The sequence below is a fragment of the Syngnathus leptorhynchus genome, chromosome 6, assembly GCF_054491065.1.
Source record: "Syngnathus leptorhynchus isolate UIUO chromosome 6, UIUO_Slep, whole genome shotgun sequence".
NCBI lineage: Eukaryota > Metazoa > Chordata > Actinopteri > Syngnathiformes > Syngnathidae > Syngnathus > Syngnathus leptorhynchus.
The window spans coordinates 13,147,577-13,174,031 of NC_141200.1; the positions used below are offsets into that span (position 1 = coordinate 13,147,577).

General features: G+C 39.1%; 1 protein-coding gene across 1 annotated transcript in view; it reads right to left on the reverse strand.

Annotated features, from left to right (window-relative positions):
• Positions 1-3,075: 3,075 nt before the first annotated feature.
• The window catches only part of syt9b (synaptotagmin IXb), a 30,871-nt gene continuing 7,491 nt past the window's right edge, over positions 3,076-26,455 (reverse strand). Inside the window, exons 2-8 of the mRNA XM_085915146.1 lie at positions 16,498-16,673; positions 15,709-15,926; positions 14,590-15,130; positions 6,576-6,696; positions 5,793-5,964; positions 5,580-5,709; positions 3,076-4,343 (exon numbers count right to left, since the gene is read on the reverse strand). Of these exons, the coding sequence (XP_085771272.1) occupies positions 4,266-4,343; positions 5,580-5,709; positions 5,793-5,964; positions 6,576-6,696; positions 14,590-15,130; positions 15,709-15,926; positions 16,498-16,673 (1,436 nt within the window). The 3' untranslated portion in view covers positions 3,076-4,265. The remainder of the gene's footprint in view (positions 4,344-5,579; positions 5,710-5,792; positions 5,965-6,575; positions 6,697-14,589; positions 15,131-15,708; positions 15,927-16,497; positions 16,674-26,455) is intronic.

Below are 26,455 nucleotides of genomic sequence, written 5' to 3' on the forward strand. Positions count from 1 at the left end.
TCCAGACCTCAAAACAACAACAACAAAAACTAAATAAACTAATTCAAGAGTTCTGGCGTTATTGTTTTGTGTGGAGTTTAAATGTTCTTCACATGCTTTAGTGGTTTTTCTCACAAACCCTGACATTCTCTGACATTGAAAAAGAACCTTGCATTAGTTTAGTTGGACACCTTAAGAAGATTCCACGTGGAGTCAATGTAGATGCTTGTCTCTTTATGGACCTTTGGTTGACTGACCATGAAAAGTGTACACAATGGACGCATGGCAAGGTTTTGAGTGGTGATAAATTCCAGTCTCTTTAGGAATTGTAGCATTTTTAATAGTTTTGTTTAGTAGAAAGCTGAATAGAAGATACATTATGTTCTTTGGCGATACTGTGTTAAATTTGCTAACCTTTTGGGGAGCATTAAAACCCTGTTTGATGTCTATAGTCTAATCTAACCAACATCAGCCAGTTTTAAATAATAACATTACTAAATTATTAACGGAGTGTTTTTCATCATTTGCTCACCATTTCTTTGATCTACCCGTGTCATTTTCTGTGATGTAGAAAGAAAAATTGGGAAAGACCCTGGAAGCAAGTTTGATGCCATTTATTATTGAATTGTCCTAAAAAAAAAGAAAAGAAAAAACCAACCCTTTATATCTACAGCCTTAAAACTCACACACCACTAGAGAGATGGTTCCCTTGCAATGCACTTGTGTTTTTCCGACATACTGCTCAGATGTAGCCTTCTACACCTACATACTATGTGTATGTGCCAAATTACATTGCTCAAAGTGGTAAACTGTAAACTGTACATAAATATATCTGGCAGGGCACTGCTACACGCAATCCCATGGGTCATTGCTCATCTAAAAGGTCGGTGAATGTGAGGTATTTTTAAGTATGAAGAAAGGAATATTCTGTCACGGGGTGGATTATGATCTAGAGTGTTTGTAGGTTTGCATTGCCACCTGGAGTGTATTCAAGGAAACTGTCCAACGTGATAATACTGGAGAAACATTGTGAGCAACTTGTGAGCATTGGCCGTTGTGTTCTCAAGTCAATTATGCCCTCTCTTCGAAAGATATATTGAGAGGGTAATGCTCTTTTGAAAATCTAATTTAAAGAGCAACAAGATAATGGCATCCGGACTGTTTTGTTTCGCTACATCCCCAAAAAATCAAGAAAACGGAAACAGTGAAAAATAGTTTGCCAGGGCATATCTGCACACGTGAGGACTACAAAGACAATTCTCAGTCTTTGCATGTGTTTGTGAAACCATCAGGCAGAATTTTCTGTATTCATTTTAAAGGGATTTAACATTTGTATCTTGCACACAGTGTGATATATCTACACCTATTGAATGTTTCAGTTGTGTTTAAGATCAAATTTCTGTTCTTTCTGCATTCAAGAGATACATTCTGACATTTGAGTAAGTCAAGCTTCATTATTATGTTATTCTTATAATGTTTCCTGATTTTGCTTCCACGTTCCTGTTTTTCAAAAGACATTTACAAAATAAACTGGTTGGATACAGTTTATTTAATGATCTGATAATGATAAGCAGGAATGTGTGGGAGTATATGAAAATTAAGCTGTTTTTCTACACCTACACATCTGCACAGGCAGAATTATCAGTAGGCAGCAACTCGAGGCATTCATGATGAAAAAATATCTTTTTTTTCTGCATTTCCCACTCTCAGTCACTTTCAGCTACACAAAGTTCTTGTGTATTTTACTGTCTCACCTAAGTCAATTCACTTTGTGTTGTGTGCATTTCAACAGACAAGAGATTGAGTGGCAAAAACCACCTTTATCGATCAATTGCTTCCAGGTTCTGTTTTTTTTGTCCCTCCCCATTCTTTCTGTTTAGTTCCTGACTAGGTTTTTTTTTTATGAGTTTACCACCTCACAAGAGTCTATGCCTACAGCCAAGCTCTAAGCAACCTGACTGGCATCTCCCAAAGACCACCAGAATTAGCCAATTTGTCAGTGGCCCTGCTTTGGGGACCTTAACAGGTGGAAAAGCATAAAACAAGTGAAAAACCATTTGCCATTTCCGATGTCAGCATGTTTTTAGTATGTATAACGTTTCACGATGTTGAGAATGTTCTACTATCAATAACTTCCATAACATGCAAACTCCACACAGGGGTGGAATCGAACACGCATCCTCCGAACTGTGAGGCGGATGTGCTAACAAGTGTGCCTGTCAAAAACATCCCGCAACATAACACGTTTGGTATGTAGTGGTAGTCGTAGATAATGTGTGGAGGCATAATCTTGGAGGGCTGCTCAGATGATTCCGACTGGATCAGCATGAGATGCTCAGACTCATTGATCCAATAGGAGATCTTGTGCTTGTGCACTTGAATGTTTCTAGTACAAGGCCAACCACATTATACTGGGGTGCGTCACTCAATTTCTGGGTGAGGAAGGGAGAGAGGACACAGACTGGCTCACATGTTTGCCTGAACTGAATCAATTGGTGCACTTCTGGGACATTAGGTATTGTTAAATTGACAGCCACCATATCAAACTACAGACCGTGTAGGCGTTGACAAATGCTTTTCACTCTGGGGATCTGTATTTGTAGACAGTGGAGCTGCACTCCAGCATTAAAAACTACATTGGAAGGAACCCCACAGGCTGGCCTGACTCCTATCTCCCGTGAATAGCGAAACGCTTGAAATGGAAGACCATTAACATATATTTTTCAATATTGAAGAAAGATTAGGGACGGAGCGAATCAGTGTATGCAAATCCGTGGATGCCAAACCGCAAGTATGTTGGGCTACACTGTATGTCATACCATAGCAAGTTTAAACCTGAACTCAGAGTCTGGAAATGTTTAATGGCTCAAGTTTTGACAGATATCCCATTGCTGAACATTTGAAGATTGATGTAACTAACGTCAGCTCCTGTATCTCTTTTGACACAACCGCGTGTATTGCGTGGTTAATCATTTTTAGAAAAAACAAATTGAAACAAATAAATAAATTCAAATTCAAATCATTTTTTACAGTAATAAGTAGAAAGCACTCAAAGAGCAGGTAAGCTGTTTCCTTTGACACACACACACCAATCCATTCATGAAGAAATATTTATTAATAACATCTGAAGGGACATCGTAACCAATACAGATTGTGTTTGTATTCTCGTCTGACAGAAGCAAAGCTAAGCATAATGCATGCATTTACTTGACAAAGATAAATCATCACTGCAACTTGTGACAGTGTCCAAAACACTTTTTTCAAAACCTAAATGTAAAACAAGTTTACAAATACAACATGGTGTTGTCTCACTTTAAGAAGAACATTTATTATTCACAATATGTTGGCTGTTTTGTATTGTTTCGTTTTGTTTGTTTGTTTGTTTGTTTGTTTGTTTGTTTGTTTGTTTGTTTGTTTGTTGTTTGTTTGCCAACTTCTGTGAATGTGTATGTAGCCAAAAGATGGAAAGGCATTTTGGGGAAGAACTAGTTTTTGTTTATATTTAATTACACGTTAAAAAAAAAAAGCTAAATTAGCATATCGCCAATGATTGGTTGATGGTTCCATTTTGACATGGAATCCTGATTTTATTTCACCCACTCTATGTGGGCCATATTTCTAAATTAGGATAGTTCAGTTAAAATGCCCTGAAGCAAAAGAGAATACATTTAAAAAACTCTACCCAGACACTCTAAAAGATCTCTTCTCTGAAAAATGCATACACACAAATATTTCTATGCCTCTATTTTCTTTATTTTGATCAAACACTGTGATAAATGCTACTTAAACATGCTTTAATGAAAGGAAAAAAGTTTATTTTTGTTAGCCTCTTGACATACTCTTGAAGCAAATAGTTCACTATATTTTTAGAAAGCTGAACTGAAAGAAAAAAATATTTTCACGTTGAAAATTTCACATTTATTACATTAAACCAACCCTAACTTAATCCTAGCTAGTCAGTCACAGTTATCTAAACTTACACAACTTACACAAAAGTAAGTTAGTTTCAAAATATTAATATTGTTATTAACAGCTACAATGATTATAATATAATGCAGCAGTTTAGTTGGAATGTAATTGAGAATTTTTGTAAGTAAAGTAGGGATAAGCCTTTATGGTTCTTTTTTAGGTCCATTCTTCATTAGTCTACCAACCTGAGGCTTAGGATGCCTGTGTGTGTGTGTGTGTGTGTGTGTGTGTGTGTGTGTGTGTGTGTGTGTGTGTGTGTGTGTGTGTGTGTGTGTGTGTGTGTGTGTGCGTGCGTGCATGAGTATGTGTGTGTGTGTTCAGGGTGAGGGTGGTGCCTTCAGAGAATTGGTGGATCCTCCTTGACTTCCGCTACCTGCTGCTCCCTGTCCAACCCACTAATTCACCACAAACAAAAAAGACAAGAATGGTGCAGTTAGTTGCAGAAAAATGTACATGGGAAAATTATGCAATGCTGGCGCTGGAATGACAATCTGTGTAGAGTATATTCATATTTTCTTTCATTGGCTTCCACTCTGGTGCCACATGATCATACTAAAAATGAGGTCCCGATGGACAAAGGCTTTAAGATGCCTTCAATTCAGATGACGTGCTGGTAAAACTTTTTATTCAATAAGTTTCTGTCCTTTTTGTTCAATGACATAAAAGGTGCTTTGAAAGTAAGTCTGATGAATTGGAAAGCCTTTAGTCATTATCAATTTAGTGTGCGAGTCTGTTTAGACCCATGACTGAAAAGCCTATTATCATTTTTATTATCAATCTCAGTCCATTAAGTCAGCAGAAGTGTAATTTGAAATCAGACAAGCAGGCAAGACAGGTGCTCCAAGTTAAAGTGGGGCACATTGCACTAGTTTTGAAACATCTTACAGGAATGTACTTGTACTACATGTAATGAAATGACGTGCACTATTAGGTGAAATCTTGGTCCAATGCTAAATCTGATGGCTTCGGAGAGAACTCTGTTCATGGAGTGAGTGTGGTGTTTGGAGCTCATCTTACTTCATCACTACTGGCAGTCAGGGTCACTGACCTCCAATCAAATCTGACCGCTCTATGCTAAACACAGTGTGACAGCAAGAATTTCATTTACTTCTACAGTGTATAGGAGCAATGAAAGAATCCAGATGGGATAATATAACTAAGAAAAATTGTATTTGAAATAAACTCTGAAATTACAATGTACAACAGTGGTTTGTTTGTCTCAGACTCTCCAAAAATCTCAAATAACCAGTTATTTTATTTATTTATTTATTTATTTATTTATTTATTTATTTATTCTCAGGAATCAGGATTGGTATATTTGTATGAGACTGGACGATTCCTTCAAAACAGGTTAATTTTGATAAGGCTAGAAATGTCCTACCAACCCCAATTCCAATAAAGTTGGATTATTTTGTAAAATGTAAAAAACAAGCCATCCATACAAACACAAACACACACACACACGCAAACACACACAAACACACACAACACACACACAAACACGCGTACGTCGTGGCTACTTGCTCGGTCATGTGATACACCGTTAAAGGGTGAGCTCCAAGAGATTTGAATGATCCCTCAATGAATCTAGACTGACCTTTATGTTCTAATGATGATATAAACTGTCATACCTCTATTAGCGGGTGCCAGTGTGCGACAGGCTTGCGTGGATATGTCAACATCTCACTCCAGTGGTCTCGTCCCAGAGTGTCAGCCTCATTACCCACTCTGCACACCCCGATAATTTCGTTATGTCCAACCCTAGAGGAAGCACAAGAGCGAAGTGCTCAATCTCAGATTTGCTCACCAAAAAAAAAAAAAAGAATCAATAGTAACTAACTGACCGATCATAGTCCATGACAGCTATAAGTAGACTTATTTGATTGATGTTTTCTGGAGGGACATCAAAGACGATGGCTTCATTGTAAACTGGGTTTAGAGTGTTGCGTTTGGTTGACGTCTTCCTCTTCTTTAGCCTCCGGCCCTCACACATCAGTGATACCTTTACATATGGATCTATGAAGTAAGCATGTTCAATAAGGATCATAGAATTAATGGACAAGAAGATCGCTGCTGCAAAAGTATTCTAAATTAAAACCTAGGAGCTTCAACCAGTGATGTGTGGTGAGGGTTCATGACTGTTGAGGTACTACTACTCTGGAGACAGATATAAATGTTTTTGAAATGTTTAATTTAACTATACTCTTTAATCCAGCATGCAATTTGAGCCGCTTTTCTGGCTGTTCGTGTAAGTATGTCACACACATTCATTAAATATATTAGACGGACTGGTGAATGACAGCATGTGTAATAAACCGTGTTTATTGGCGAGAGAAATGCAAACAGCAATGTTTCTCGGGTGAGTGCTCATGTCAGCTGGATGAATCACACTATTTTTTATGATTACATCATTTATAATCATTCGACTGAAACAGAAAATCAACATGAAGTATGGACCATATACGTAGAGGTAAAATGGAACATATGTAATGTATACATGTTGTTTTCTTTTTTTAACTGTTTGCATGCTAGGGAAAGAACAGCAGGGGGTGGCACATCCCTTGCTTAAACATACCTTTGGATTCTCCTATATCTGACTGAATGTTGCATCAAAAACAAAAACCCACCCGAAGCACCGGTGATGTCCATGGCTTTGAGATTTCTGGCTTTGATCATGGTGATAGTGAGTCTGCCAGCCGTGGGGAGATAGCACAATGAGAACATCAGCTCTCCCAGATCCACATTGTCCTAAAAACAAATATACACATATTTCATTTCAATCAAGCTTTTTCCCTTCTAAGTGTATTCACCAAAATCACAGATTTTACGAGGTCAAACTTGTTGTTTTTGGGAAGCAATTCTGTTATACAACTATTTTGACACACTGTTACAATCTCATACAATTTGCAATAAAACAAAAAAATTGTCCTGTTGAGAGTGTTTTTTGTTTTTTTTGTTGAATTGACAAACTAACGCACGGCCAACTTGCACCACAATTTATGGAACAAATGCAACTGTTATTCTGACTTGCAGGGGTGTCATACCCATTTAGGATGTGTTTTAGCACCCACACTGTTCCAGGTAAAAAGATTCAACACCCATACTTTTCCCCTTGGTCACCATGGAAAGTGTCATGCCAGATTTTGAGAACATTTTTTACCGCCAGGCATGGCAAACCGACCAACACGACAAAGCCTGTCTGTAAAGCTTAATTTAAAATTATCATGGCTCAAGGCGGGAACACATCCAATCTGGCCAAGCAGCTCATCACTGACCGGTGACTAGTTGGAAGTGGACGACACATGCACGCAAGCACACAGACACTTAAACCACCATGACTGGCTCATTAGCATTTACGTGAACATGTTTGCTTGACAATAACCATGAAAATGCATTGTTACTAACAATAGTGGATGACATCAAATGCAGTCAAATAGGTCGATATTGTGGCATGCAATGTAAAAGCTTATACAATGAATGCATATTCTTGCTAAGATTTTACGTGGACTTTGGGGTGCAGAATGAAGAGAAGAGATGGACAAGTGGTTGACGGGAGTGAGGACCACAGGAAAAAAAGAATGACATGCCGTTGTGTAGTCAAAAGTAGAAACTGCCTCTTGTCTTTTCGCACAGCAAATTTGATGATACCGTTCATTTAAAAGATGACAAAAAAATCGGGGTCCATGAGACAGACAGAAAGTCCCACAGAATCGAAGAGCGTAAAATCGAGGCTTAGCTGCATGTACATACATTATATTGTTTATGCTTGTATAAATATATTATTACACATACACAATCTCATTATTTAAATAAAATAACATCATTCCTTAACATGGACTAATTCAAACAGCACAGAGCTTATGTAGCTGCATATCTGGCCATGATCATCAACTGCTCAATACTGCATAACAGTAGACGTCACACTAATAGGTCAGACATTTGTTTTGTCTTTAATAGTGTTTAATATTTATGTGTGCTAATGTTAACAAGTATAAATGTTTCATGTTTGAAATGTTATTTTCTGATGAAGCATATCCTAATATTTCTTATCTAATTTTGATTTGTTTATTTCGGCAAGTACATAATTAACATTCATTACAATTTCATTTCACATCATGTTATACATGAATTGTCGAAAAGGGAGGCAGGTTAAAGCAATTCTGCTTATCTAGTCCGGTCGTGATTTCAAACAAGGATTTACACTGCCTGACACACATTCTACATATTCACAGTATTATCTGTATAACCTATATATCCAAGAAAAGGAATAATAGTCAAGGATAACATTTGACTTGGATGCAGCAATGCCAAGTTAGCAATAAACAAACTTTGAAAGTTTGATTTGGATAAACAGTAACAAGTTAATCAATTCTGAGAGATTTGGAGATTTGAAGTCACAATCTTACAGGCACCCCGGGCACCAGGTGGCACTTGCACCAACCGATCTCTGCTATTTATCTCTCATGTGGGCCTCCTGTAGCTTGACCATTTTCTTCTTTGAGTCCAGACATCTCATGATGGAGCATTCTCATCATCTCTCAACCCCATGAGGGTCAGAGAGAGCCGGCCGATGACGAGGAAGCTCAAGATGCACACATCTTCCACATCTTCCGTGTGCAACACGTCGAGGCACATGACGCATCACTTGCTCCAACTGTCCATTGTGTACCCTGCAAGAGAGGTACCGTGGGGACATTGTTGCTCCCCAGTTCTAGGACTTTGAGTGGAGATGATCTGGTTGATTGCGCTGAAGGCCCAGTTTAGGAGATCCATTGCATATTGCTTGCAGTCAGTGAAGTGCCTTTTCCTGCTGCTTAGAGATCTGTTCCCAGTGTGCCGTGATTTTAAAATAAAGTTCTTTTGTCACTTTTATGTGCGGCTCGGTGGAACACTGGGTAGCACGTCCGCCTCACAGTTAGGAGGGTGCGGGTTTGATTCCACCTCTGGCCCTCCCTGTGTGGAGTTTGCATGTTCTCCCCGTGTCCGCGTGGGTTTTCTCCGGGCACTCCGGTTTCCTCCCACATCCCAAAAACATGCTCGGTAGGCCGATTGAAGACTCTAAATTGTCCCTAGGTATGAGTGCGAGTGCGGATGGTTGTTCGTCTCTGTGTGCCCTGCGATTGGCTGGCAACCGGTTCAGGGTGTCCCCCGCCTGCTGCCCGATGACGGCTGGGATAGGCTCCAGCACGCCCGCGACGTTCGTGGGGACAAAGCGGTTCAGAAAATGGATGGATGGATGGATGGATGGATGGATGGATGGATGGATGGATGGATGGATGGATGGATGGATGGATGGATGGATGGATGGATGGATGGATGGATGGATGGATGGATGGATGGATGGATGGATGTCACTTTTATTTTTATACCTTTAGCTGATTTTTTGATTTTTGTCGAGGTACCAGGATCGAGGTCCTTTATGCAGTAATTATGTTAAACGAACTGGTGATGTCATTACTGGCCGCATGTTGTTGTTTTTACTACATTTGCTGATTTGCTGTCACTGACAAGATTGTACAGCTGTCAAATAAAGTGAGGAAAAAAGGTCAGATTCTGCTCTATGTTGCCTTTATAGTGCTACTTTGTTTTTCTCAGTCCTTGATTCAAATATTTTTTTCTGATTACATGCCTTTACCTGCCATGGAACAAAAAGCAAAGATCAATCGTATAGGATTTGTTGCGATGCATCTTGCACTTGTGTGGACTATGTGAAAAAGGAACTAAATGAGAGGGAAACACGAGGTAAACCGTGGCTAATAATGTCCATGCGGTAATGTTGATGTTTTGGTGTGAGCAAATTAAAAATGTTTATGGCAAAGGCAAACATGCTTGATACAGGGCCCATTAAAGCGTGTGAAGAACGAATGTTAATATATATCATTTACAATAGGTATAAGCGGGACATTATTTGTAAGTGGCATAACAAAATATTTGAATCTGTGCCGACTATACTTAAACCGGCAAGCATAAACTGATCAGCCTTCCAGAAAGCACGCCACCGATAATTTCATATCCTCCTACACAAACCCATTGAGCTTGCTTTCAGACTACAGAGTGCTGGCCACTAGTCTTGAGCACTCAAATCAAGACCTGCGGTCAATAATATGGTCGCATGTGCTCTGCCAGTGAAATTAGAGCTGAGACCTGAAGCACAACAATAAAGCAGAGTGAGAGAGAACAGTTCATCTTCTCCAATTACAATACCAACACCTTCTTTCCCCGAGGAAAAGTAAGGCTCTTTCATCAATTTTCTCAAACTTTGATAGATTTTGACAGTCTATCTCGATTTGCTACCGTTTCTTTGTTGTTTTCTTCTTTGCTTTGTCACTCTGTGTTTAGGACCTAAAATAAAAAAAACTGCACAGTTTGGTTCAAGTACATTTTTTAGGGGATCAAAATAATTGATCAGTCCCACATTTTCAGTAGTCCCATAATTGGCATGAGTTGTGGAAAAATCCAGTTTTTAGTCATAGTTTTTAGACTTATTTTAAGATATTCAGGCCTGTTAAGCTTCCGTGGGACAAATGCAGCCTGCAAGCCTTGCACGTCATTTAAACTGTCATGTTTGATGGTATTTTCAGTCTTTGCCAATGGAAATAGGTCTTATGAGTATAATGGAGATAATAATTGGACACAGTGGTATTTGTGGATGTGTTTTGGGAGTCAATACTACATTCAGTTCTTCAGGGTTTTTGATAGAGATGTTCAAATAACCAAAATGGAGTAGAACAAAATAGACTCTCACCTGACTGACGAAAGATTGATGAAAAAAGTCTCAGAAAATAAAAGCAAATATTGTAATTTCACTTCAGGTGCTATCATGTGCTACAAGTGAGATGAGACATGGATGCTTGCAATATCACTTACATTGTAACTTTTTTGGGGGAAACAAACAATTTGTTGGAGCCAAATGAATAATAATCATTTCTGTACTTCAATCTTAGATTGTGAGGACCACATTAGGATTAGATAGCAATAAAAACACGGATAGCGTTCAGCACTATTCCACTGAAAAACATATGCTTTACCACAGAACTAATCCCAATGCTGTTCTATATTGACCAGAACCCTACCCAGGAGCCTCACACAGCAGTAAAAAGAAAATATTTTATGACTGACTAAAGATGGTAGAAGGAAATAAATCAGTCTCATATTGCGACATTTGACAGAATGAGGCTATTGCTTCATAACAAAGTTATGCACGTAAATGTGAAGAAAGTTATTTTGCGGTACTTCCGCCAACTTTTCCTCTTCTCTGCTTCTAATATTAAGTGACTAGGTTATGAATTATATAATATGAGCATCTGAATTAGCAGAAAGACATGAATGGAGTTAAAAAGAGGCCAATAGCATGACCTCATCAGCAATGAAGTGTGTTATCATTTGTGTACTCATTATTTGAGGATAAATAAACATGTGAAGGAATTAAAAATCCCCAAAAGAAAATCCAATTATGTCTATTATTCTGTCATTTGTATGGCGGCACAGTGGCACACTGGTTAGCACGTCCACCTCACAGTGCAGGCAGAGGTTGTTGGTATGAGTCCGGCTTAAGCCTCCCTGTGCAGAATTTGCATGTTCTTCCAAAAAACATGCATGGTAGGCCACTTGAGCACTCCAACTTGCCCGTAGGTGTGAGCGCGAGTGCGGATGGTTGTTCATCTCTGTGTGGCTTGCAATTGGCTGGTGACAAATTCAGGGTGTCCTCGCCGTCTGCCCTAAATCAGCTGGTATAGGCTCCAGCACGCCCAGGAGCCTCATAAAGAGGAAGCTGTTTGGCAAAAGGATGGCTGGATAGATACTGTTATTTGTATTATTAAATCCAGAAAATTATATAATTTGGACCATGTACAGTAATTTTGACCCCACTCCCCAAGTTCACCAGTCTCAGTAATACATTTTCCTGCTGAGTTTTTGTTAATTTTGTTAAGTGTTTTTCAGCAAAAATATGTCTTCCTCTCTTTATGCTCTCATTTTAATATAAATGGAAAAATAGCTCATTATTTTATTTATTATTTGTGTATATATAAGCATCAATCTAAGGTCAATTTATAGTGTCCTAATTCTGTGTGGAAAGCTCATAATAATAAATAATAATGTAAATTAATAAAGCTAAATTAAAACACACAAAAGAGTGAAATTTAAAAATCAATGTGCCCTATTCATTCACTCCACACTTAAGTAAAATACGTCTGGGTCTCATCAGTACAGTTATATGTGTTAATTACAGCCCAGTACAGGATATTGTTGAATATTGTACGGCTATGATTAATGCACATAGTCTAGGGACGATAGATGAGCACAGAGTCCCTTCTTGCAATCCCTGTGGATATAACCTACTTCTGCTGGGCAAAAACAGATTCCCTGATTGTATTTACTGCCCATCCTCATGTGTTTATGGTTAAAAAATATATACAGTAAAACCTTCTGTGTTAAGAAAAAAATATTAAAAGTACAGTAATCGTGACTTTAAAGAATATAAAGTGTCTTTAAAATTAGATCTCCATACTTTGACACAGGAAACAGTGCAGCTGTAGTGTTAACCCTCAGGCTAGGATCTAACCTATTTCAATTGACCTTATTCAGCAGGCATAGCTGTCAAATCGGGAAGGTAATCAACACGTGGGCATCTGAAGAAATGTTTTTCATTCCAACGTGATGCAACACATAACCACGTCTATCAAAGCACTGCACATTGGAGTAACGATTGTCTCTCCTACGCAAACCTGACACACACCAAATTTGTCCCACCGCAAACAGAGGGGGTTACGTTCTAAAAAAATTCTGCAATGAGTGAAATTCGTGAAATACTTATAGCTTGGATTTCTTCTAATAATTTTAATGATTTAAATTTTTTTTTTTTTACTTTAAATTTAACTTTTAGAGAGTAAAATAAAAAATAAATAGCAAAAGGAGTGTGCTCTGCATTCCCGCTAGAGGCTGAGTTTGCTAGTAACAATAGTAACGTTTCATTTATTCTATCCTAAAATGGCATCATGCCTTGGCTATCTGACTCAATAGCACATTTGAATAATATTCTGTGTTTCCAAACAAAGCGTTGTTCAAAAGTGACATTCGGTTATTCAGAGTGCACCGAAAAGAGAGTGCCGGTGTGCAATGCCGCTGATCCAAATAAGGATGTGGTGCGTCAAAACACATAATGCGGGTATGAATGGCTGTGTGAATAGGTGAATGTGATTTGTAAGGTGTTTTGAACACCATGGTGTAAGAAAAAAAAAAAAAAAGCACGATATGAATGCACTCCATTTGCCATTTAGTATTCATCATTAAGTCGTCCTCTGACGGCCATTCCTATGCTGTAAAATAAAATAAAAGCATACACCCCCCAGAAAACTTCAGATGATGACTGAATAAATTAACAACTTTTGAGCTCTAAAACACTACTGTTTTGTTATAGAGCAACCAGTAGATGTGTTGTTTTTAGTTTTTGTCGTTTTATGGTTTGAGGCAAAAGTTGCTGATGGTGTAGGGTAACACTCGCCTGACTTGTGTGTTGGCAGCATGAGATCGGTTCCCACTCAGTGGTGGTGTGCATGTGAGTGCGATTGATTGTTCGTCTCTATATTTGCCCTGCGACTGGGTGGTGATCAGTTCAGGGTGTCGTCTGCTGTTCGCCCGATGTCAGATGGGACAGACTCTCATGACCTTGAATAGGATAAGCGGTGTTGAAAATGGTTACAAGAATGGACGGTTTGGGGCCGATTTAACATGGCACCATCTAAACGGAGGTGGGCATCATGCTCCCTCCCTGAGTATTGCATCCCTGACCCACATGGGCCCAGCCCGTCCCTGGTCGGCAAGACCTGATCGGCACTGCGCAGACATGGAGCTAAATGAAGAAAAAAATGAGTGATCTGTGATATAAAAACAATACGGGACATGTCATTGCGGTCTACCAAAGGGTATATAACTGTATTTTATTGTTTATTTGTCCTTTATTTGGCTGCATGTTATGTGTGTAGCGCCTGCGTGTGATGGGGTGCTGGTAAGTTCGGTCTCGGCGGAATTTCCCTGACCCGGACGGACTGAGTGAGGCTGAAATAGCGACAGAAATTTCAGGGACGGAGGACAATGCCCACCTCTGGGTCTTAATGATAACAATCTAGCAGTTTTAACAATACCAGCACTTGCTTGGCAGGTGCTCACGCTGTCACACTGTGTGTCAACGCTATACATAAATTTGAGTGAATAATTTATTATAGATAGCATCTGTGTGTTTCTGTCACGCTATTTCTCGTTGTGTTTGGTTATATCTGGGTCACCACCCATAAGGATTCTTACAGCTTTCATTAAACATTAACTGTCTCTAAGTATATTTCAGTGTTTCTGTCTCTGGAAACAGCAGACGAGTTCTACTTTGAGGGAAAATTAGACACATATCCATTGATACACATCCTAATACTATTCTCTCTGGACAGGATTTTGGCCTTTTTAAAATCATTTGAGCAGATGGCCTCTCTCTTTGGCTTTTTGACCAAATTGGATAGGCCTGGCCTATATAATCTGCAAACACATTAGGTCAAGTAAACTCCGCCAACTGGTAAACTGTGAGACTGGTAATATTATCAAAAGGACAACAGAGTGAGTAACACATATCTAATATAAAGATTTATATCCTACCGAAGTGACATATTGGATGTCCCGGCACAATTTAGTTTCTCGTGGGAAGTCTGCAAGATCCAGGAAGTTGTCCACCACCACTTGCCCAATCAAATCATGGCGAGTGAACCTGTCAAAGTCATAGACACTGAAGTGCAGCTTTCGGTTCGACAGCTCGGTGTATGCCACTGGAAAGAGAAACACCTCATCAAATACTGGGTTGAGAGTCTTGCGGTGCACCTTTGTCTGGTGCTTGTTTTTACGATCAGGCAGCAGGTAGATCTTCACGTAAGGATCAGAGGTCCCAGAGAAGTCCTTGGCGGGAAGATCTTGAGCCTTATGAATCTTTACTATCAGCTGCTCCAAATCAAAGTCAAACTTAAGGATGAAATGGAGACGTCCACAGCTGTCTGTCCTACGTCCATCATCTGTGTCCACCGAGCGCTGCTTGTAAAGCTCTGGCTTGATCCGGCCTAAACCAGTCAGACTATCCTGACGCTGGAACTGACTAGGATTGAAGTCTGGGTTGGACAAATTCATCTGACGACGGATGGAGTTGTGTCTGTAAGGAATAATAACATTTTAGGCATCACACATTTTGTTTTATTTACAAACTGTTACTTGTACAACCTTTTTATGCAAAAAAAATATTTAGTTTTACATTATTGAAAATTGGCGGCTCGGTGGCGCACTGGTTAGCACGTCCACCTCACAGTTAGGAGAGTGCCGGTTCGATTCCACCTCCGACCCCCCCTGTGTGGAGTTTGCATGTTCTCCCCGAGCCTGCGTGGGTTTCCTCCGGGCATTACGGTTTCCTCCCACATCCCCAAAACATGCTTGATAGGCCGATTGGGCACTCCAAATTGTCCCTTGTGCGAGTTTGTCTCTGTGTGCCCTGTGATTGGCTGACAACCGGTTCAGGGTGTCCACCGCCTACTGCCCGATGACTGCTGGGATAGGCTCCAGCACACCCGCGACCCCTGTGGGGACTAAGCCGTTCAGAAAATGGATGGATGGATGGATGGATGGATGGACGGATGTTTTAAAATTGTTGTTTAAAGTTTTAAAATTTCTAAGTTCACAGGTATGTCCTTTGTTTCCATTTTCATTAGCATCACAAAAGTTTTGAAGTGTACTGACCGTACTGATGACGTGGGTTCTGTGATCTGTCTTTGCACTCTGTCCCTGGCCAAGGTGTGGGCCTGGATATGGTCGACCTTGGCCTGGGTCTCTAAAGGGATGTCAGGTGATGTGTGGCTGATCTTTAGACCTGACTCTGGGACAGAAACAGCCATTGGGAGTCCTGATGGGTCCTTCATACAGCCATCTTCACTATACTCTCTATCATCCCCATCCACCTGGGGATACAAATATTTCAATATCGTATGATTAACAGTGATACTTTTGAACACCCCCTGTGAAAAAATGTTTTTCAACAAAAGCAAGTAAAACATTGAGTAAAGGACCCTATACTATGTCCATAAATACAGATACTAAAACAAAAAAAACTAAAGAAAGGATAAGGAAGACAGAGTAGGTACTAATAGATACAAAACTGTGTGTGTGCATGCATGCGTGCGCGTGTGTGTGTGCGTGTGCATATTTAATGTAGATAGATAGATAGATAGATAGATAGATAGATAGATAGATAGATAGATAGATAGATAGATAGATAGATAGATAGATAGATAGATAGATAGATAGATAGATAGATAGATAGATAGATAGATAGATAGATAGATAGATAGATAGATAGATAGATAGATAGATAGATAGATAGATAGATAGATAGATAGATAGATAGATAGATAGATAGATAGATAGATAGATAGATAGATAGATAGATAGATAGATAGATAGATAGATAGATAGATAGATAGATAGATAGATAGATAGATAGATAGATAGTTCACATCTTTTTCACTTTACCTCCGTTAGAACAGGTTCTTGGTCCCCTCCCAGAAAATGTGCACCCTTTAGGACATCTGGGAGATATCGGCCACTCAGCGGTACCCAGCACAGTTTCCATGATACAAATAGGGAGACACTGAATAAAGCCAGACCACAGGTGGTGACCAGCAGGGACAGCAGGCTCACTGATACATCTGGAAGATAAAAGAGAGTGGGAGACTCAGTGAACACTAAACACGTTTCAAGTGATTAAACAGTATCATAGAAAACTCCAATTCATGGCAGGCATGTCTTTTAGTTTTGTTAATGAACAATGTATTTCATGTCCCTGTGGAAACGTCTTCTGTCACATTTTATTTCCACAAATATTAGTAAAAAACTAACCTACGCCAGGTAATAAAGTAATCTTGTTTCGTGCAGTATGAACTCTTGTATCTGTTAACATTGTTGACCTATTTTGTTTATTTTATGAAATAGGTTAGGCAACATTGCAAGATAACTGGATTGCTTCAAATCTATAAAATCCAATATTTCATAGTGTGGTGTCGATCAAGATTTTATAAATTCTTAGATGATTTATTTGGCCATATGAAATTAATTTAATGAATTTTGACCATTGAGAGGTATATGTAAAAGCCTTAAGACCATCATTCATTTGATTGTTTTAGCAATATCATAATGATCATGTACAGCAAAAAAAGGTATTTGGCACCTTCCAGATTATTGATTGATTGATTGATTGATTGATTGATTGATTGATTGATTGATTGAATATTAATTGCACTTAATACCTGCAGCAATTAGAGTGAAGATGACAGTATTGGGGGGAATGGCAGCCCTAGTCAGAACCCCACTAGTGTTCTGTTATTGGACTTCTATGTTGGATGAACCACAATGATCACTATGTTCAAAAATAAGGGTGTCAAGTTGGTGGCTTTTGATTGATTGACTTTGATTCATTATTTGACCTTTTCCCCTTTTAAAAGGCACTCTCCCAGCACTTGTTTTTTAGTGTCTTCCTGGCTTTCTCTATTTAACACGAACATTGTCATTTTATATTGGTATTGCGACGGTAAATGAAAAATGACTCACTATTATGCTTCAAGGCTGAAAATATGAAGAAAACCAAACAATCTCACAGGGCGGCAAGCATTTGTGAATGTTTGCAAAGGTAGAGAGTGTTACGTTCTCATCAGAGTTCATTCAAGTTTCCGAATGTTCTCTAAACCTTCGCCAGACCTTACCCTGTTCTTTTCTTGAGAATTTTCAAGAGAATTTATAATGTTAACAATTTACTTGGGACAAGAAATATCACTAAACCTGTTGGTGAACATCTGGTGACCTTGAACAAACCCTGATGAACCCTAAGTGAATGTACATTTTGCTATCTTCAATGGGATGGGGGCTTAAGCAATAAGTTCAATTCCAAGAATGCTAAACTTACTTTGACAGGGAATTATTTGTCAGGATTTCTTGGTTCTTGTAGTTTCGTGGCAGCGCTTAAGAGTGTTATACTCCCAGTTAATTTTTTTCTTTAATTTTATTTCCGTCTTTGTTTTTAAGCTTTAAAAGGGGAAGTATGATATCCTGTCAAAGTTATGCTGGAGGTGGAGAAGAAAAGCTGCAGGCACTGCAGTGCTCAAGTGCAAAATCTTGTCAGGCCACTGAAGAAGCAAATGGAGAGAGACGGTGAATAAACGCCACAGCTGGTTGCACTTCAGAAGATGTTTTTAAAATGACTTAGCAGGCTAAGTCAAGTCATTCTGCAACTCCACATTCACACAGCATTACAAGTTTTCATCTTTTAAACATTGCACACAAGCATTGATACTCAAAACTAGTATTTGCAAGGCCAAAAGTATCTACTTTATTTGGAGAGCGTAAAAAAGCGATCATTATGATTTTTTTCAAATAGTTTCAAAATAATTTGGAAAGACAAGTCAAGTAGTGGTTAGACTGCCTCATAGTTAATGAGTTTTTCATTCAAATTTCAACTCTCATCTCTGGCCATCTGGAGTTGGCCCTTATTTTGGCTTCCTTCCACGTTCTAAAAAAATACATGGTCGGTTAATAGATGACTAAAGTCTCCATGGATGTGTATATGCACATAAATGTCAAGGTTAAGAAAATGGACAGATGTACACGCACAGGAAAAACGATACATTTGGAAAAGAAATTGGGTAATGTATCACAACCAAAAATTTCCAAATACAATCTATGTACCGTATTTTCCTGACCATAAGGCGCACCGGACTATAAGGCGCACCTTCAATGAATGGCCCATTTTAAAACTTTGTCCTTATATAAGGCGCACTGGACTTTAAGGCACACCATTAATGCATCATGCCAGATTTTAAATCCAAATCAAACTATTCTCCATTTTATCTTTTTTATTTCAACTTCAGAAGCAACAAATTACTTTATAATCACAAAATAATGATCCATAGTCTTTTTGATTCATGATTCATAGTCTTCAGCGGGTCACTTGTGATTTATTTCATGACACAATGCTTCGGGCCAGTTTAAATTTAGGAATTTGGTCCATATATAAGGCGCACCGGACTATAAGGCGCACCGTCAACTTTTGAGAACATTTTGGGTTTTTAGGTGTGCCTTATAGGCTGGAAAATACGGTACTTAAAAACTGTCACCAAATGTTACATTTGGTCTAGGTCGTAATGGAATGTCCATAAATTAACACCAATATTTATTTGCTTGCAGCACACTAGAAAAGAAAAGATAAAAACTCAAGGTACTCTTGAGTAACACAATCTAGTTTCCATTAATGGCCAGCCATCTGTAACTAGTTTGGCTGTGATTCTGTGTCAAAACACACGTGAATTGTATTACAACAATACAGATGCTTACAGCCAATGAAAATTGGCTCAGTGGCCTAGTGGTAGAGTGTCCGCCCTGAAACTGGAAGGTTGTGGCTTCAAACCCCGGGCGGGGCACACATATACAAGTATATGTATAGGCCAATACTAAAGACTATAAAAATGGGACCCATTGCCTCCCTGCTTGGCACTCAGCATTAAGGGTTGGAATTGGGGGGTTTAGATTACCAAAATGATTCCCGAGCGCGGCACCGCTGCTGCTCACTGCTCCCCTCTCCCCCAGGGGATGGATCAAAATCACATGGGGATGGGTTAAATGCAGAGGACTAATTTCGCAGTTGTGTGTGTGACAATCATTGGGACTTTAACTTTAACGGCAGGTTTTGTTCAAGGCATTTTTCGCAAACAAATGTTAGGTTTGCAAAGACGCAATTGTGAATCGGTTAGCGGCTGGTTTAACGCCACTGTCTTATGATTTATATTGTTAAGAAAATTCCATTCTTTTTGGATCTAGCAGTAGTTGTGCCTCAAATACAATGATTTTCCATTTAATTAAAAGACCCATTAAGAGATTGAAAACACCAACATCTGCATAGTCTGTATGGCCTGTCTTCACCAAAAATATATGTAAAATGTATGTATATGCATTTGATCTTTACCAGCCACATTTTGCAACTCAAAATCCTCATTATAGTTTATTACTATTCAATGTTATTAAACTGACCGACCCACCTCCCAAGACATTCTAGGCAGCTGAGCTCTATGATGTAGGCTTACACTATATGCGATCCATCCATGTCATCCTGGAAGTAACGTTTAACTTGCCACCATTTTCTGTTACTTTTATTTTTACAAATATAGTCATCGTTTATACTTTTTGTGATAATTTTGAAGTAGGATAAAAGATAGTGTAAGTCTTCACCTGGTATTGTAACTGCAGGGGAAAAGAAGGTTATGTGGTGAACAAATAATGCTGGTGGATAATGCTCAAGTGTGAAGCAACTTTCCACAAGCACATCTAATGGCACGGTGGAGTCCAACCTCTGTAGATACTTGAGGGATGATTATGTACATAGTGTCGTATTTCATCATATACTGTAGATCTTTCATAGTCACGCTTGTCAGTCTCAGTCACTCATCACAGACAGTGCTTTGCAATACAGTACTTGAAGCTGGATATAGGAGTGTAACACAGTCTTTATACAATGTTACTGTCAGGAAACAGTGTTGCCAGAAGATTATATTGGTAGTTTGCTTCAAAATCCATCCGTCATGTCCTATTTTACTGGTGAGTGACATACACTACACGACAATTGTCCACGTTTTCACAGTGGCAACAGTGAGAAGAACATGCACATATTCAAATGAGCATTAAAGTACAGCCAACTTTGTGTGAAATGAGGCCAATTAAAGACAGTACACTGAGTGCTGAACTGACCAGGGATCCAGCTGGGATGAGCTGAATATTATGACACAGCTATGCATAGAGAATTCAACCTTCTTCATTTGTGCCACTGCCTCTTTATATTAACTTTGAAAGAAATCCAATCTCATTTCTTTTATTTTTTAAATAGCAGTAAACACACTTTTTAGTAGCTACAGGGTGTCTTCATTTTCTACATCTGCTTTCAGCCTCTAATCAAAGGCTTCTGTCTGTATAGCTCGGAGCAGCTAATTGCATTCAGTAGCTCCACTAATCACTACGTTATACTGCGAGATGCCACAATCATCATTACATATCGAAGGAATTTGATTAATGTAATGTGATTGGGCTTGTGGCCCGTGGAGTGAGCTGTGCTGCTGTTATGTGGGCCCAGGCATGAATCAGAGCAACATGGAGGTCCAACTTCATGTTGCAGCCTAGCTGGCAGGCCAGATTCATTCTGATGTTCAGAGGACATTCTTTGTTCTTTGCTCTTTGGGATTACTGCTACAGCTTGTGTAGTTTATGTTTATATTTACACCCGAACCTCATTTTTACACCCTTCAATTCTACGTGACCTCCCGTCTATCAGGGTTTGGTCATGGACCCCAATTTTGTTTTCATCGTAAATACATTTTCAAGGAGTATTTTAAATGGATGATATATGGACCATACAAAGCTAAATGAGTAGCTCGTAAACCATAGTGCTAGTGATATGCTAAATTTCTGTGAACAATTTATAGGCCTTATGACTGCTTTATTACAGTGTTATGGATAGTTAGGATTGTTTTTGAATCGGAAGGGGGGAAGTTCGCAGAAGCACCTCATCCACACAGCCGGCCGAACACAGTAGTAGAATAAGTGGCAGTATTCTCTCTTCCATCCAATTCACATCACATCAAAATTACTGACTTACTTATGTGCATATTGCTTGACTTTTGATAAAATGTCAACAGACTTCGATGTGTGTGAAAATTAACAGTGATGGGTGACAAAAGGACCCCTTCAGCTGCCCTTTGGCCTGAAAACATGTCTTTCTAAAAAAAACAAATATTTCCTATATGACGCGCTTTCAGGGTGAATCCATCCATGAGATCGCAGGTGGAATCGAACCGGCACCCTCCTGTGAGGTGGATGTGCTACCCATTGCGCCACCGAGCCGCCCCGGGGAAAAAGAATTTGGGCAGAAAACATGGCAAAAAAGGCTAGTAATCTGGGACAATCAAAGAGCTCCTTTGAGTTACCAAGTAGGAGTAGCAAAAGTATGTGAAGCTTTTACAATCTACAATCACATAAATGGAGAGCATCAGAGCCTTTTTATACCTGTCCAACAATGTGATTGGATTTTCTGGACAGAAGCTCTGATACTAATGGTCTGCTGGGTCTGAGATGACTCAAGCTTAAAACACCATAAAAAACACAGGGACAGATGGTTTCTTTTATTGATTTGTTCCAAATCTCTCTTTGATAAAAACATGTTTCAGGTTAGCTGAACAACCAACAACACTGAATACAGTATCATATTGAAATGGAAAGTCGCTCCACACGCATTCATTATTTTATTATGTCCCCTTTCCATCTTTGTAAACAACGATGACTAATCAGGATGCATGGGCACAGTTGATGCATAAAGGACAGGGGTTAATAATTTGTACACACAAGCTAACTGTAATGGACGGTGAAATTTACTTTAAAAAAATAAACATTGCCAGATGGTGAGCAATTTGCCAATCCTTTTGAGATTTCAGAGTGGGAAAAGATGTTCCAAAGTGGCCCAATGTTCATTTTTAATCAGTGGAGAAACCCTGCTTGGGGTATCACCAAAAGAAAGGAGAACTATGGCCTCACAGCAAACACCTTGAATGGCAGCCTTAAGTAGCAAAACCACCTCGTCTGCTTCTTCATTTTATTGCTTGACATCAAAGGGAACTGAGGATCGCACCAATTTGTTGAGATGGCGATCTCGGTGGGATTGCACTGTAGGGCAACTTTGAAGTTGCTGAGGTGTTCTCGGATGCCAGGGGAAAACGGCTCGGGTAAACATCACAAACAATAATGAAACAGACAACAATAACAAATTGAAAGGTTAAATTACACGAAGCTAGTGTGCACCAAAGCGCTTCATAGTTGAATGAGTTAACTACTAGTAGTTACTGGTTATCACTAGAACTGCACTTTTCCACTCTACCTCGCACACCAGCACACATAACTAGACATGATGTTTGAAATTGTTCAAAAACAATAACAATGTCACACTTGAAAAGAAAAAAAATCTTCCCATCCACACAAATATGTCTGCTGTCTTTTTGCTCCTCCAAGGCAGACACAGGTTTTGATGGTGTTGGAAAGTCTATAGACAAACCTGCACATACTACAAGACTCCAAAATGGCTAACAAATCAACCAACTTAGCTACTACAAGACCAAATTTAAAACTTCAAAAGTTTCAGCCTGATTAACACAAAAGTAACTAACGATTTGATTATGGTACTACAAAAAGGCACCTAATAATTCATTTGTGCGTGTGCAAAGATGGCCACAAACATTCGTTCATACTAAAAAATGTGGATGTAGATCTGGATGTAGGGTGTGCTCAGGAAACGTGTCTGCAAAATGGCAATATTGCTGCACAATTCATTTTGCATGTTGTCTGTGTCGTTTATTGTTGGGGTTAGGCCAAATTCTTATCCTGCCAAAATCATATTTTTGCAGGAGACCATATTGTGAACAAGTAGATTTCATTCTGACGAAAACAAAATTAGTTTTTAGATGAGTTTACAGCACAATTTGATTGATAAAATGAGATAAACTGTAATGGCCCCCATTTTAAAGGTACAGTCGGTGGAAGGATAATTTTGCCAGCGTAGCTCAACAAAATAAGAGGCAGAAGGAAAAACTTTTCTGCTTGTGTAAACGGTTTTGAAAAGCCAGATGGCAAAACAGCGTTCAACTCTGCATTTCCTTGTGTCTGGGTCGGTTCAGCACACAGTGACAATTAGTCCTGGTCTCCCTGGGAGGAGTTCCAGGTGCCCTGTCCTAAGTTTTAAATGCAGAGTTGTACAAATGGGCAAGTGCATCAAATTTACACACACTACCACCCACACTCACACACACATACACACGCACACACACACACACACACACCCGTCAATGTTGACACTGGAAAATTGCAAGAATGTCTCAAATGTCAGAATCTGGCGAAGAAAGTACTGCGCTGTATTGATGCGTCAGATCCGGACCTAGAAAATATCATCTTGTATTGGATACGCGGTGAGCCAAGACCACTGTCAATGCTGCTCCCCTACGGCAGGCACTCCTTTAGCTCAACGTCTTTGGGGGAATACGGCTACGTCTAAGGCGTATCGACAAATAGGGTCATAGAGCTACCATAACTTGCTTAATACAGCCAATGTAACCGTAAATGTGTGTTGAGCTCCACAAGTACACTTTAAGGCGTTTACACATTGTTTTTTGTTTGTTTTGACAGTACCTGCTGTGGGTATTCCACAGAGAACGGCGCTGGTATGTCCAAATGTGGCACTCATGGTTGCTAACCTTGGAGATTTGAATAAATGATCGCAATCTTAGTAGATCATGAGCTACACTGCCGCCAACAATATCTATAAATACTTATAGTAAACATGCACTTTAGCCATGGTTATTTGGGGTCTTTATAAATTAATGCAGAGTTTTTAAATGCAACAGAAGTTTGTAAAGGCTTTACTGCTTGGTTTTATGGCAACAGCCCACACTCCACATTGTGGGCTCTTAGCTTATTGGCACATTTTACAAAGACACACTTAAATACGTAAATGTATTCTTTTGAAGTTGGGCATCATTTTTGTCATCGTTTTTTTTTTTTCTTTTTAAAAATGGACAGCAGAAAAATACATGCCAACCAAAGTAAAGCAATCAAAGGCATTTTATAACCTTGTAGGGCCAAAAAGTGGACATGTTTTAAAAGATTACGATGACAAGTTTTTTCACCTTTTTTGTACATCATCAATAAGAAAATTCACAGCCTATGAATTCACAGCCTCGTGAGCTTATTGCCGTTGATTAATGTCTCACTAGTGACACCAATGAGTTGGTTGGGTGTTTGGTGGTGTAGCTGAGTAACCTGACAGATGGGCTTGCTTCATATATTCCATATGGAAAATATGCAAGCTCATCAATGAGCTATCTTTGTGCGTAAAAAAAGATGCTTGGGCGACATCAGTTTTATCAAACCTTTACTGAGCCGAGGTATCTGATTTCACAAAATACCATAAAAAAAACTGGCACAAAAAGTAGGAAGACTTAAATAGTGCTGATTTGTCTCAATTTACATTCAGTGTGAAATCTTGCCTTTTTAATTGAACACCAGATTTGTTAGTTAATTATTAATCGAAGACATGGTTCATTCTGTTATATGAATGGCAATAAACAAATGGAAAAGTTAGTCTTACTTTGTCATCTTTGAGATCCAGATCAAAATGTTTATGTCCACCGCTGACAGTATGATTGCACTATCCATCTATCCATCTATCCATTTTCTAAACCACTTAAACTTATTAGGTTTGCTAAAGCCCATCCCAAATGGTTTTGGGCGAGAGGCAGGGTCATCAGCTTTTAACTTCTAATTTCTTGCAGTTGGCACTAAGATAATTATAGTCGAGTCGACTTCAAATTGGCTATAATCATTTAGCTTTTTTTCAGTCGTCAAGCTCTCTTACTCTCCATACATGGTTGCAGGCAGTGGGGTTTATTTTCATTGACAGCTTGACAAACCTTTGATCAATATTGACGCTACAAAATTGGGACAATAACTCAGATCCGTTGGAATCGGATGTTGTCTACTCATGGATTTTGGCAGCGTATTAAAGTCACCTCGGAAAAAATGTAAAAGAGGGAACTGAGGATCGCACCAGTTCCTGACTGCGGTGACTAATGAAAATATTAAAATCACCTAATGAAGAAAAAAGATTTCCATCCATAGGCAAGACATCTGGCTATTCACTCAATAGTTGGTGGTGGGTTCCACATGGTGACGTGCATTAAATGGAAAGATGGGGATTATTTTGACAAATAGAAGACTAGACACAACAATGGGGACACCAGATGTTGACCAAATTATTGCTTCCTTTCCCAGCAAGACCACAATATGGGGTCTCCATGGGTCCACTTTAAATCCTACACACTTATTTAATCTGAAACCACATAAGCAATTTTAAACTGATGTTAAAAAAGGCCAGATTTACAAAACTGGGCTGCACTAAACATGGTTTAAAGGGTGGATGTGAAATATTCAATATTAAAGCATGATGGGTACTGAAATCCGTTTAGGCACCATGGCAGTGCTCTCATACCAAGATGTAGGCATGACACTTGTTGAACACCATAAGCGAGTAACCTTGTTTCACTGCTGTGACTGAAACTATGGATGAGATGCATAGGTTTGCTTTACTGCACTCATAATATTGGAATAGATTACCCAATGAAAGCCTATGATTAAGGCCAGTTTATTATTTTCTGTAGAATGCTGCTGTCAAAGCAAGAGAGAGGCTACTATACGTATATGCCAGCACATTAGATTGTACCGTATTGCCTCCTCCCAATAGTCAACCTCCGAGAACAACTCAATAAGATGCAGCAGCCGAGTCAGCAGTAGGTCAATAAGAAACAATAAGTGAAAAGGCTTTGGAGAGCGAGTCTAAAGGGAAATATTTGCATAATGT